At 34.8% G+C, this 15,681-nt stretch overlaps 1 protein-coding gene across 1 annotated transcript in view; it reads left to right on the forward strand.

The window, feature by feature from the left end:
- Window positions 1-653: 653 nt before the first annotated feature.
- Window positions 654-15,681, forward strand: part of eIF2Bgamma (eukaryotic translation initiation factor 2B subunit gamma) — a 36,684-nt gene continuing 21,656 nt past the window's right edge. Inside the window, exon 1 of the mRNA XM_069818580.1 lies at window positions 654-761. Coding sequence (XP_069674681.1) covers window positions 702-761 — 60 coding nt within the window. The 5' untranslated portion in view covers window positions 654-701. The remainder of the gene's footprint in view (window positions 762-15,681) is intronic.

A 15,681-nucleotide genomic window follows, 5' to 3' on the forward strand; every position in this document is an offset into this window, starting at 1 on the left:
ACAAAATGATGATCCGGTATATTGCAGTAGGCCCTAATATGAAATACCAACTGTGGTTGTAAGAAAATATTTCCCTCAATCCTAACACGTAGGCTACACTGACATTCAAAGATATTATTTGACCCTACTAATCGATAGTGATCGATAATTTGTTGGTGTAAGTGTGGATTCCTTAGTTATTACTTCTATCAATAGATGGCGAAGATAATAGTCACTGTTGGCAATCGTAGATAAATATACCCGTATTATAAAATTTAATTTTTCATCCCACTCTTCTGATTGTAAAACAACACTAAGTTTGGCTGGAAACCGCTGATATTGTCTATTAGAAGAATAATTTATGTTTAATCTACATAATAATTTTCCCTGACACTTTTTAACTGCTCCCAATAATTATGCCATCTATTGAGACCTAGCGGAAGTCTTTCAAAGCTTGTCAATTTGTTATATCTTTGGTTCTGACTTATCCAGTGGTTGAAAAGCTCGCTTACCCAATCATAAAATCGTAGGTCGGATACCTTTGAACGTCAGTGTACAGATAAGAGAAAAAGTATATGAGTAAGATAATCCATTTTACAAAAGTCTAACCTTTTTGGCTGGAGCATGTTACGTGATAAGAGGCGCTACTTGTGACTTTGTAGAAAGTTACAGAGGAAGCTTCAGGGATCAGTTTGAGACTTGCTGTCATCAGATCATCAATTATGGCTACGTATCTGGGCACAAGCACTCTGGAATTCGGATCTACTCACTCAAGCTCTCGGGTAACAAATGTGAAAACTTTATCTTTTACCACATTATAAAATATTGTATATTTCTAAGTTCTGTTGTAGATATTTACATTTGAACAACTGAAATAACTTTCCTTTCATTTTTAATTCCTGATAAATTCTTAAGTATGTGGTCAAAAGTAATAGGAACTATCTTGGAGTTCATTATGTAAATTTCAAATACGAAAGTGAAGTTAAAACATTATTCGTCCTTGAAGTTCTACAGGAATGTGAGTCCTTTAAGTTATTTACCATTTATAAATAAATATTCTGAATACAGTTCAAGTAAAATTAATAGTCAATTATTCAATTCTTTTCGAAATAATGGTGAAACTTCGATAATTCCCCACTCAGCACACGGGAGAGAAAGGACTTATTTAAATAATTGAAACCTCTCCACATTCCTCGGCCTCACGTCACTTAGCTATCCCCTCAACTAACACACTAAACTTGTCACATACTTCGGCCTCTTGCCACGTACAGTATATATCTCCTTATTTAACCTTTCTAACCCATAACGAAATGCAAATCAGAAGTCAGTCCCGTGTGCGGTGTGGTGAAATACCGAAATTACTGAAATAATATTATGCTCATTATAGTTTCTCGAAATTTATCTTTTTCGTTTAGAATATAGGATTTTTCATTAGTTTTAACAACGGTTTTCCTAACCTTTAATATAACAGTTTTAAATCCTAGTTTAGAAATGTAGCAAGATAACTGAAGATATTTGTAAAGAACAAACTTTACAGCTTTACAGAGTGATATCTTAAATTTGGAATATAACAATAAAATAGCATTACATATTGAAATACGAGTAAATTAATGTTCTCCATAGGAAGATTTTGGACTTTTTTTTTTCTACAAGAGTCTCCATAATTTAACGTTCTTTCGAAATTTTATCTTTTACGAAGAAATCACTTTTTTTAAAGCAAATGGAACTTATTTCTGAAAATAATCTCGGATTTTCTTTCTTTAAAAAAACTTTTTATTGTCGGATTGCTTACAGATATTTTAGTTTTAATAACTGCTAGTATCTATATACTTTGTTTCATAAAACGATAGGCTTACTATGTTATTTTCCGTAATAGATATTGCTGAAGACGGCTGCTAGAGGTAAGGTTACTATTTGTGATGTGACAATATTTAAAACTGTTAATTTAATCGACGCAATGAAAAATTCAATTAACATCACTCTAATTTGAAACTTATAGTATACATAAAACATCATTAACAAAATTTGGAGTAATTCCAATGATCCTTGGCTTTTTCACAGCAACATGACACTTCAAAATGCACTTTTGATAAAACTTTAAATTTTGGATTGTTTTCCGTTTGAACTGACCTGTCAATATATTCATAAACCCATTAAAAATGTCCAAAAAGGGACCAGCGTTTAACTTAAAGTAGAAAAAAAAATTATTTAGGAGACTTTTAAAATTTAAAAATTATACTACTGCCTATTGTAATTATTTCAATATAATGTTATTTTCCATTTGTTATATTGTCGCATTTTTATTCAAGAATCAAGTTGCCATATTTTAACTGCCAAACATGCTTTTGAATATGATAAAGTAATTCATTAAATAGTATTTCTCAAGTTAAGTTATTTTACTTAAGGTACGACTCGACATTTGCAATAGCCAGAAACAGTCGATTTTACAATTTTTTAAATTTGATGTCACTTTGTACTCTAATTGTTTGACTTCAAGATATTATTTGTTTCATGTAAATCTGATAAATAGTTTTCGATAAATAAACATTTTAGTGCAACGCTGCAGATTTAAAGAACCCAGGTAACTCAAACTTCACCCTTATTTCGTGAAGTATTGATTTTACGATACATTGCTGAAACAAAACTGTGATAGCTCTAAAACTATTTAACCTATCGTCATGATTCTTTTTTTAAATTAAACCTTACTTACTAATAATAATAATAATAATAATAATAATAATAATAATAATAATTCTTTATTTATACTGGCAGAGTTAAGGCCATAGGGCCTTCCCTTAGTCTACCAGGTCACAAAGTATACAAGCAGTTAAAATTTAACAAAATGTTACTAGACTAGAGCTTGAACTTCTAGGAACATCCTAATCTTAGCTTTCTATCAATTTAAAAAGCGAATATTAGTAATAAAATGCATAACTTTTTAACAATAATAAGTATAGTATTTGTTTACATCTGAAACACTAGTCACTGTAGTTATTTTACTACAGGCCCTGCAGTAACTTAAGTCCAGGAATTTAAAAAAATGAATCATTAATCTATTGTGGTTGCAACAGAAACTAGAGCAGTTGAAAAGAATATTATACGCCGACATTGACTTTCTACTGTTACAGGATAGGCTACATTGTTAACAGAACTGAGGGTAATTATTTTCTTGACATCGTAGTTGTTGACGTGCCCTTGTGGCACTATGGTGTTGTTTAACATAAGACCACAGTCTAGTATATACAGTCACGAAGCTCAATACGTAGTAAATATGCATCCATAGATAGTTGCTATCCACTAGGATCGCTAATATCGCCTCATTACAGACAATGCGAAATAGTACCGGCACAGTCTATTGTTCCTAGCACCCTCACAACTCAAGCTTCGTGACTGTGATAATACGTAACCGAGCCCCTACCATGCCGTAGCGGAGAAGTGAGAAATATGTTCCCAAATTGAAGCAGCAGAAATCCGCCATTTGTTTGATAGAAAACGCGCGAGATTTCGAAACCGCTATTTGAATACATGTACGGTATTGCGTATCCTAAAGCTAATTTTTTTTGTGTAAAGGAACAATACTTCCTTTGCGAGATACCTTTAATACCGTGTTCCTGCTATCAGCAGAGTTGCTAGGTTTTCTGCGAGGGAAATCGGGATATCAGAAGCTAACCTAAGACATTGGTCTTATCAACACTTTACCATAAAATTTATAGCAGTTTTCTGCAAAGTAGTGTTTGCGTGATTTTTAATGTAGCCTAATAGGCCTATTCGCCTCCGTGATAAACACTAAAGTACAAAGGACACACAGTACAGTGAACACTACAATTTTTTCTTTTATTAACCACGAATATGTTTTAACCATTTGTTACTAAATTAACTTTGCAACCGGTACTGCAACAGTTTCACTATCTGACGATGAATCCATGTTTAAACATAGTTCACTAAATTTTAAAATACAGCAATTGTATATGTCTGTTGTTAGTGTAAAATAAGATATCAAAACGCTATCTTTTTTGCCACTCAACGCACTCAAAGTACACAATATTTAATAATTGTGAGAGCAGCGACCAGGGACCGAAACGGATTAATCAACAATGCGGTAGAACTAGGAGAAGTATTTATTATTTTGCGAGTTTAGTTGCCTTACGACAATCAGCTGGGCTACCTTACAGACTTACTAAATATCCGTGGTAACTTCTATGTTTACAATGTTACCATTTGAATCAATATATAGGCCTAAATAAAAATATCGGATAATAGGAAATACCGACATAATTTGTTTAAATAATAATCTGTAAAATCGGGATTTTTGTCAATCCCGACTCGCTTTAATCGGGACTCAACCAGGAAATTGGGAGAATCCCGCCTAAATTGGGATACCCGGAAAGCCTGGCTGTCAGACTTGTATCATTTTCGTAGGAACTCTGAATGTGAATATTCATAACCACGGTTAATAAAAGAACTAATGTCAACTTTTTAATTCAATCTATAGGTTAAACTGCTGCATGAAGTCAAAAAGCATTATTATTATTATTATTATTATTATTATTATGATTATTATTATTATTATTATTATTATTATTATTATTATTATTAGTAGTAGTAGTAGCAGTAGCAGTAGCAGCAGCAGCATAAGAATATGTTTAATTAATTCGTAACTAAGATAAGAATTACTTTCAATCAGTTATATTAAAAAAAATTATAACTTATGCAGTTTCTGTAGCTTTAAATTCGATGAATAATTATTCATGTATGCACTGAAAAAAGAACTGTTTGAAGAAAATGGATGATATGGAGTAGATGAAGGACAATAACAATGTATATGGTAATAGCACAGTTTGAAAGGTAAAAACTATCTTCGAAATGAGTTGAACACACTGAATGATTCATTTTAGGGTAGAAAATCTCTCTACGGATTGCACCTATCCACTTTCGGTTAAGAGAATCTTTACTCAGAGGAAACTTGAAGCATAAAGAGTCACATGACAAGTATAATAATTTGTCTTCTATAACATTAATATTGAGAAAAAAATCGTCTTAGAAATGGATTAACCAATCAGTGAAATATAACATTCCTTCCTACTTTATCTTTACATCCGTGTGCATTACTACAATTAAAAGCAGCGCACGAAAGAACTGTACTTATTCAGCTCTAACAAACAAATGGCCGCCCGCCGGCTGTTCAATTTGGGAGCATAACACTAGCGCCAGTGAGCGGTCTAGTGGTTATTTAGTAAGTCTATGTACGTAACTTATTAACATGGCCGCTTCTAACCTAACCTAAGAGCTAACTAAGAGGGAAAGTGAGGTAAAAAAGAGGAAAGAATAACATAAACACTAACATAGGCAATTCAATACGGCGACACTGGAGGCCAAGGCAGTACATCACGAATAAAACCAATGAATTTTATAAAACGTAAACATTTCCGGGGAGTGAGGGGTAGTGAAAAGTAGTTGGATGGAAGTCGCACAGGAAGAAGTGGAGAAAATAAGTAGTGGGTAGGAACGGTGTCGATAAAATAAATAAATACGGAACTGAATTATTTCACTCTAGTTATTTTAGTTCTTATGAATGTTCTGTGTGGTAAAATTTTCAAAAACTGGCAGGTGAAACTTCTAAGGTTGATTCTCAAGTGTCAAGTCATACTTTAAAATTAAATTTTCATCATGTTATTTTCAAACTATTTATTGATTGCTTGCTCAGATGGATGTGGGTTACGTTTATTCTGTATATTAATTTTTTATTGCAGTATGTAGCAGTAGGTATGTAATAACAAGGGCTAATTTGAATAGAAGCCGTTCACCTGGTTTAAATCTTATTTATTGAAGATGTGTTGCGTCCACCGCTGTGAAGTAACGGTTAGCGTGCCTGATCGTGAAACGAGCGGGTCCAGGTTCAAGTCCTGGTTGGACAAGTTACCTGGTTGAGGTTTTCTCCGGGATTTTCCCTCAACCCAATAAGAGGAAATGCTGGGTAACTTTCGGCGCTGGACCCTGAACTCATTTCGCTGGCATTATCGTCTTCATCTCATTCAGAGGCTACGTAACCATAGCAGTTGAAAAGGCGTCGTAAAATAACCAATTTAAAAAAGTGTTGCCAACATGGTTTTCCGTTTAGATTTGGTGATTTTTGTTAATTGATATTGGTAATGATCTCGATTCTGAAAGCCAGCACAGGTCACAGTTATTCATTTTAAACATAAGTAATGGAATCTCGACAAAAACAAGAAATAGAAGAGCCTTTGTTACATTAATGATATTATAACAACTGTCTCAAAGAGCGAACAGAGCTTTTGAACACCCAGTGGCCACGAGCAACAACGAAAGATTGAGGGAGACAGTAAATTGAGAGTTCAAGGCCCGGAAGATATCCTTCTCAGTCGTTGGAATGAAATGAGATCAAGTTTAAGACCGGGATGAGTTACCCAGTAACGTTCAGATCATACAGGCGCCCGTCTAACAACGACGAAGATTGAAGCTCCCAGTAGGACGGTCATTTTAACAACGTTTCTTACAAACACGTTCATCTTTCAAGTTGATGTGAACGTGTAATGTTTACATTGTCTCAAGAAATATTGCTCTCGAGAAAAAAAAGTTTCGTTAAAAGTGTACAGCTGTCGAAAGAAAAAGTGGCCGCTCTCTAAAAACCAAGTTCCCTTCGGATATCTCCGCTACAATTCGAAGACAGGCGATGTTACATGTTGGACCACGTTGCCTGATATCTATGGTTATAATTAAAGTGTGCTCCGTGTTACTGTTGCAGCGTAATGGTAGCGTTTCGGGCTGGTATTCGTGAGGTCGTGCGTTCAAACACAACCTGGTGAGTTTTATATATTTTTAAGAGAGAGAAAATATAATTGCTCTCGTCTCTTTTATAACTGTTACAGTACTGTTCATGACTGTAATATGACTTTATCATTATTTACTATGACATTATGGCTGCAAATGGAAAGAAAGATTATATTCTCAACAAAAATATCTTTCGTGGCATAAAAAAGACAAACTTACTGCCGTCTGCTTTAGAAAATTCAAATAATTAAAAGTTCAAAAAACAAAACAAAAAGTCACGATTCAATATTTAGTCCATCTTCCTCCCATCTCGATCACATCTTGCAGTCGAGTTAGTTTGGAATCAACTAGTATTTTCAGTTCTCAGCGACGGCATCCCAGGTATCCTGAACGAGTTTCCAGAAATCATCAGGACGTCTTGGAGGGAAATTTGGCCAATTCTTCCGCATGTGCTTCTTTACTTGTGACCCCGCAGCTCAGTCCGAAGAACGTCGGTATTTAAATGTTAACGTCTCAGATTCAAACCCTCGTCACTTGCGTCGTGTTTGTGTTACAGGATAGTATAATGTAATAATAAAAGAAGAAAAACTAACACTAGTATTATGCAACTGTATTGATTTCAAATCTAACATTAAATTTTGTATTACTCATATCGCTAAAGAACGATAACAGAATATAAATGTTAACTTGAATATTATTTATATTGCTAAAAAACGATAACAGAATATAAATGATAACTTGAATATTATTTATATCGCTAAAGAAAGATAACAAAATAAAATGATAACTTTAACGAGGCTCAATCTCACAACCTTCGAATCATTAGGCGAACACACTACCGCTGCTCTACGAGACGCAGATGTGAATGACTCTTGCTTAAACATCTTACTTCCGAAACTACTTCTACAAGTTCATGCATCATGTAACATCATCGTTATCCGAAGTGGTCTTAGAAAATATTCGCTGTCCACGAGTGTGGCCAATTTTCTTTTTGACAGCTGTACATTAAATCTACCAAGCCAAAATGTGTTTCAGTTTCTATATTAAACTGAAATGCATATACATGGGTATTAAACAGAATAGAAGTAAAATAACCTTCACGTTTCGTGATTAAATGCACGGTTAATTAGAAAATTAAGTAAAATAAGTTTAAAGTTTAGCAGTCCAGCAACATCTCCGCTAACATAATATTCTCGTGATACAGATGTAAGAGGTCAACGAACTCTGTGTGGCTCGCTAGATGAGCTGTTCTCGGGCTCTATGTTGGAACCAACTCGCATCGTGAAGTGGCTTGAACTTAGAGGTTTTTAAAATTAAATTTACACGAAAACCGTTCACGCTATTAAAATACGCCAGAGGGATAAATTATTCTATATTAGATTTCCTATCGATAGTGACTAAAATCACGATTCTACTCGTAATAGTTACCGAATAAGAAGTTGTTAATCATTTGAGAAAAATATTTTTTTTTTTCCAAAAAAACAAACTATTAAGTTTCCACCAATATGATATTATAGTATTATATTACATACAACATGAGCTATTCGCTTTGAATATCAGCAAGGCTATTTCACTTCCATCCGGTATATGAACACATCAATAAGGTGAAGCCTAGAGTCTTACGTTCGCACAATAAAATTATTAACTCTTTCTCAAAATGGTGTATTTTTGTTTCTGCCTGGTTAAAAATATACTTTCCTGAAAAAGTTGTCAGACTTCAGAATAGTAAAAATTACAAACACATATTTAGACCATCTGAAAGTAAGAACCGTTTGGTCATAAAAAAAACAGAAGGGAGAAAAACATAACATTTTATATCATGACACATTTCCCCATTTATACTTTTGTCCTAGAGTGTTAGACTACAATTTTCATGCCCTCCTCATACAGTCCATTCAACAAGTTCTTACAACCTACTACAGCGATACATGGGACAATTTTATTCGCATAGTGTTCCGCTTCAACGTTTCGAAAAAGAACCAGAATCTCTAGATTACACTGTCAGAATCGATTTTTTTATTTCAGTAGATTATTTTACGACGATTTATCAACATCTTAGGTTATTTAGAGTCTGAATAAGTTGGTGATAATGCCGGTAAAATGAGTGCGGGATCCAGCACCGAAAGTTACCCAGCATTTGCTCATATTAGGTTGAGGGAAAATCCCGGAAAAACCTCAACCAGGTAACTTGTCCCGACCGGGAATCGAACCCGGGTCACCTGGTTTCGCGGCCAGACGCGCTAACCGTTACTCCACAGGTGTGGACTTTCAGGATCGATTTTTAACATTGATACCATCAGTTTCTACAGTGATAAGTAATATCCATATAATAAAGCAGGCCATGAGTGTGTCATAAGCAGGTCTAACTTCATTTCAAGGTGTTTAAAAAAACCTATTTTTCATACGCAAGACTATTAAAAAGTTCCTACATTTTATTGAGGTAGTAAATAACTTCACAACTTTGAAATCTTACGAAAATTTATTGAGAAGACTTATATAATTGCTTTTAATGTCATTTGACAGAAGAACACATTAAGTTTACACATAAACATTCAATGTCATTCAATATGACTGTCATTGGTCATACGGCAAACATCCCACCTGAAGTCAATTTCTTTCCAAATTCGTAGCAGTATATTCGACGTCATCTTCTGCAACTGCAGTAATGTGTTGCTTCATCGTACATCGGTATGCTTTCAAGTGCAAACGTCTTCGTAAAATACACCAAACTCTTTACTGTGGAATGCCAGTCTCACGAGAAGCACCCCGTGTTGATTTCGAAGGGCTGTGAACAAATCTCTCACTTGTTTAACTTTTGTTATGACTGGTTCTTCTGTCAGCCATACCAAATCTCCAGGTCGCCCACGTATTGCTGATGCATTCGTCGAACAGTTGCAGAATTTGACTTTGGAAAGGAAGAATTGTCAATTCTAATAGTTCTAGTATTATTAAAAAAAATTATGGTGACGAAAAATTGTAAATTTTAAATTTATATATTATTGTGTAGAGGACATGAAACAAATTGTATTACCTATATTACTTCTTAATTTAAATTCAGGAAACCGCCCCTGAGCACGAGTTTTACTCTTTTAGGAATGAGCTAAAATTTTATCTGTGTATAGGCCTATTATATTTTATGTTACAATTGTTAGCAAAATAAATAAATCACAAAACGCAAAAAAAAAAAAAAAAAAAACTGATAAAATTGCATTTAATACACTAATCAATAAAAATAAGTAATATTGAGTAGGTTTTGGACTTAAAAAGTATTAACTCGAGAATTCTGATGTATGCCGTAAAAGACAAGGTATCCTTACAAAAATAGAACCATAATCAGAAACTTAGTCTAATTTTCCTTTCATACCGTAGCCTACAATCTGGAAAATTTTCCTATATTACTGTAATTTAGGAGGCTTCTTTTTTCTTCCTATTTTTGTTACTTTTATTTTTCACCTTTCTTAGTGTTTATTTTTATTTTTATTCTTTTCTCTCATCCTCGTCTCTTGGAACCAAGCTAGTACGCACAATGGAAGATGGCCAGAAAGAAAATTCACCCAAAAAATTCGCCCAAGAATATTAATCCAGGAATATTCGCCCAAAGTGATTACGCCCAACGATTTTCATTCTCATCCTGACTCACGGAAAATTCACCCATTGCGATAAAGTTTCGTTAATTTCATAGTAAATACATTTTTAGCAATTCGTTTCCATGGTAACATTTGTATTCCGAAATGTGAAAGTGTGAATATCTATTTCATTTTCAAGAATAAAGTGCATAAGGTTTGTTGATGTGGCGTTGTTAGCAAACGAGGAGACGATACTCAGGGACATGCCACTGGAGCTAAATGACAGCTGTGAGAAATATGGGGTGAAGATAAAAGTAAAGAAGACTAAAACCATGGTCATAAGAAGAAAAATAAAGAAGGTAAATGTACGAATTCTAAACGAGGCAGTACAACAAGTGGACAGCTTCAAATCCAGGAGTTGAATCTAGGGCGAAGAGTAAAAGAACCGCTAAAAAGAAAATATAAATGCTTAAATATAAGGCAGCAAAATATTTCACAAAGGTATGATGAATTCAAAGACGAAGGACGTGTCGTTGAATATTTGCGTGCCTGTGGTTAAAACATTAAAATCTGAAGAAATCCATCCAAGACTCGGTTTCTGCAATAAAATAGGCGTACAGTTTTTCAGGAGATATGCAAATCATTCAAAGCTTCGTTCCACCTAAATTACTGCATTATCAACTAAAAAAATAATAAAATTAATATATGTGAATGTTCTTTGTTCTAATTTTCTCTTGGGTCAATTTACTTGGGTGCATTCCCTGATGCGTCAATCGTCCATGGACTAGATTTCATTTGGATGAATATTTTTGTATGAACTAGCACTGAACCCCCCACCTTGTCCCCTCCTCATTTCAACCCCCTTCTTTAACCAACTCCTATTATGGATTAAGCATATCTGTTCCGTTCCCAAGTCTCTCTCCATCTTTTTAAGTGAACGTCCCAGTTCTCTGACAATATTTTAAAAACTTCTTGAGATTCTTTCTCCATTCACAAGATGTTTTATATGTCCTATCAACTTTATTGTACTTCTATCTGCTTTTCTGACGTGAAGTATACTCTCAAGGTCTCTTCGCATGTTTTACTTGGATTCACGTCTGAACTGTCTTCATACTTCTGCTCTTCTAAGTATCTTAATTCCGTCTCCTGACATCTGTCTTTTTTCATGTTTCTTAGACGAATATAATGCAGGTTGTGCATAAACTTTATGATATATAAAGTTAAGTTTATTTAGTGGCGAAACCGAAACTCAAATATTCGAGACTATGATACGATAGTATTTTGTACCAAATAGACGTCTCCGGATATCAGTCAATGACTTCAATTACACGTTACTATTAGACACATATCCTCAATGACAAACGTGGAATGAATACTACTCTGAATACTTAGTACCAATTCGAGTCTTGCATAAAAAACTGTGATAAAAGACAGTATCATAGGTTTGAATAGCTTGTGTTACAGCAATTTGCAAAAGAGTAATTTCACACACTGTAGCAAACAAACCGTTTTCGGCTGCTTGATTTCAAATATCTTCAATATATACGAGCTTCCCAGCAACACACTTCATTTGAAATTTAGTTTGTTAATTTAGGTAAAAAAGCTCAATTTTTATACTATCTGGTGATAATTTATTAGCTTTGTTTCTATACATTAGTAATTGTATTTTATTAATGCATATACACACAGGAGGGTTGTTTCAATAGTTCATAGCCTGACATAGAAATTAGGCTAAACTAGGATTATTCTAAAACAATCCTTATTTCTCAACTTAATCCCCCCCCCTGAGATTCACACACTTGGTCATCGGTGCTACAATGCTGCTATACCCTCCTTACACATAGATTCCTCGAGATCTGCAAAAATAAAAGCCTTCTGGTGTTGCAATAACCTCTTGATTTGACGAAAATTTATTCCCAGCTAAGTGAGTTTTGAGCTTCAGGAAAAGAGAGAAGTCTGAGAGTGCGAGATCTGGTGAGTAAAAGGATGCGACAACATTTCGAACAGCAGTTCGTGAGTTCAGCAACCGCGATTACAGATACGTGAGCAGATGCATTGTCATGACGAAACAACACTTTCTTTTTGGCCATACCCGGCATCTGCTCGCGAATTTTCCGTCAGTTGCTGCAGGATTTTTTAATAATATTCTCCGGTTGTTGTTCTCTTTGTTAGGTAGTCAATAATAGTTATCCCCTTAGAATCCCAGAACACGGTTGCTAGGATTTTCCCAGCCGATTCAACAGTTTTTTTTTTTTTTTTTTGTAGGTGGAGAATCATTGTGCTTCCATTGCTTCAACTGCTGTTTTGTCTCTGGTATGTGGTAGTGGATTCACGTTTCATCAATGGTCACGGGCTGAAGAAAAGTATTGGTATCATGGTAGTAAATAATTTCTATATACATTGTTTACAAAATGCGTCGCGTTGCCGGGTGTCTCCCTCTGCTCCTTACAGACAGTAGAGTGAACATTCGACTCTCTTCAGTAGGCCTCCTTAAGTGACGTGAGGTTGTATCAGAGTGCCGAAAGAAAAATCCAACAAAGAACAGATAATAAGACGACTGAATTCAGAACATGGGGAAATGTGTGTGACTTAATTGATAAGGATGTTTTTGTAAATTTAATATTTGATTGTTCCGAGTTAATTTGAAACACAAGTAATCCTGTAAATGTAAACTTCTATCACAGTCTAGTATATACAGTCAAGAATCTTGAGTTTAAAAGAGTACTATAAACAATAGACATTGTCTGTAATGAGGCGATAGTAACGATCCTAGTGGTTAGCAACTATCTATGGATGCATATTTACTACATATTGAGCTTCGTGACTCTATATAATAAGACTATGCTTCTATTATGAGTTCATTCATGCGGAGCGGACTGTACAAGCAGCCGCTACCGTAACTAGTTGCGTGTGCACACAAGCATTTTGTAAACACATCGATCTAAGTACGATGCAACGGAGCCTGTAACCAATACTTTTTTCAGCCCTAGTGGTCACACATCATCTGAAAAAGTCGGGCGTATTTTTTTTTCGATTCGAGCCAGACAATTCCTCGAAATTTGACATCGGACGTGCTTTTTTTTCAGGTGATAACGCGGGGATATGCCCATAACATTAACTTAAGATGTGGCGCACCCGTTCTGTTGAGATAGGCTACGCACAATTTCTTTAATTTCCCCCACTTTCAGTCGACGGTCATTCAACTTCATACCGTGAATTTTTTCTAAGATTTCTTCACTTGCTGCTGTTACTGGACGTCCACTGAGGGGGTCGCCTTTCTCACTATCTCGATCATGTTTAAATAGTGCTGCCCATTTTTTCACAGTCGAAAACGCTGGAGCGGATTCTCGAAGTGTAACATCCATGTCTGCTTTAATTTCTGTTGAACTCATTTCCTTCTTTATGAAATATTTAATAACCGCACTAAGCTCGATATTTGCTATTTTTGCCAATCTGTTCGGCGTACTAAATTAGTAGTAGCTAGTTTTAGTAGTAGTTTTATTTTCCCTGGCAGAGTTAAGGCCATCAGGCCTTCTCTTCCATTCAACCAGGATCAAATCACAAAAAAAAAAAATACATACCGGTATTCAAATATTAACTTAAAAATAATAATAAACATAATTAAGTAAAAAAGAGAGATTGAATACATATATACAATCAGTATTGACTTTAAAATAACAATAATAAAATATATATAATAAAAGAGACAAATTACAAATTAAAAAGAAAATTAAACTACAAAAAAATGTAATCAACAGTAAATTGGCTCTTTCGTCATTCAACTAAAGTAAAATGGGTATGCATCTGAAGTCTGATTAGTAGAATATGTAGTTAATCGGCGCGATGTATACATTGGAGGGGGAAAAGAACTGGCCACCCTACCCCATTATCTCCTGGCCTAGTTGCCTCATGAGTGATGCCTTATTGGTGTTACTTATTAGGTTCATCCTGTCTTCGGGCATTGACTAAACTGTCTAAATTGTTATTTCAGGTTTCAAATTATATTGTAACTAAAATAATAAATAAGTTACTGTAAAATATACGTAACTGGAAGTAACAATGCAAATAACGAATTGTTGGTTGATAAATGGAGATAGCCTAGAAAATATTTTTGATTCCTTGCTACTGAATATTTCAAACAACTTAAAATACACTGTAGCAAATAAATCACACAATCGGCTGGAAAGTGGTTTTCGAATGTTGACTGCTACAAACAAGTAAACGTGAAACAACTCCTGGCTGTCTCTACCTGTTTGGGATTAACAAAATATTTCTTCTGCAATGTGTGTTCATGTGAGAGACTCTAACTTGTTTATCAAGGGCTTGTTGCAAACCGTCTGAGTCAGTTTCAATCAGCCTGAAACATTTTTCATTGCCGCAGTGTAGACCTAGCCTAAGACCTGTGACCTACTACAAAGGCAGGTGGAAAGAGTGTAGTGGAAGACACTTCACCACTCACCGCAAAAATACATTTTGTTGCGTTCCGTTAGAGGCTTATCCCAATTCAATTTCAGTGCCGTACTTAATCCGATCAATTACTACCTTCTCTCACTTTTTATGTTGTCGGATAAAAGGGACAGGAGAAACCGTAACTTAGTTACAGAAATGATTACTACGATAGCCAATGTAGCCATATTGTGCTCGGGATAAAGTTTGGAACGTCCCCAAATCAGATTATTTTTAAACGCGAATATATGCCTTCCTCCCACACATTGTTTCGTGTATTTATTTTTATTTTACTGCAAATACGCAACAGTACTGAAGAAATGATGAAAGATTTCCGTACACCCGAAAATAAATTGAATTTCTTCGTGTGTAAAAGTGGATAGATGTATATTTTTATAGATCCGGTTAAGGCAGAATTAAAACAAGCAGCAATCCACCGCTGTGGAGAAACGGTTAGCATGCCTGACCATGCATGAAATGAGCGGGTCCAGGTTCAAATCCTGGTTGGGACAAGTTACCTGGTTGAGGGTTTTCTCTCAATTCATTAAGAGCAAATGCTGGGTAACTATCAGCGCTGGACCCTGGACTCACTTCGCTGACATTTTCACCTTTACCCCATTCAGACGCTATATAACCATAGCAGTTGATAAAGCGTAGTAAAATAGCCAGTTTAAAAGAACAAATGACTAATATAGATTGCCTCCCTCACATTAGCCCGCCATCGGTTCATATCCTGTGATATTATTAATTTTATTATTATTATTATTATTATTATTATTATTATTATTATTATTATTATTATTATTACTACAAAGTTCAAATTTTGTCGTTGTTGAAATGAAAACTAATGCATTTTTTATGTTACCATCAGAGATTGGCCAAAGTTTCCTATCTTCCTTCT

Source organism: Periplaneta americana, chromosome 2 (assembly GCF_040183065.1).
Source record: "Periplaneta americana isolate PAMFEO1 chromosome 2, P.americana_PAMFEO1_priV1, whole genome shotgun sequence".
NCBI classification, from domain to species: domain Eukaryota; kingdom Metazoa; phylum Arthropoda; class Insecta; order Blattodea; family Blattidae; genus Periplaneta; species Periplaneta americana.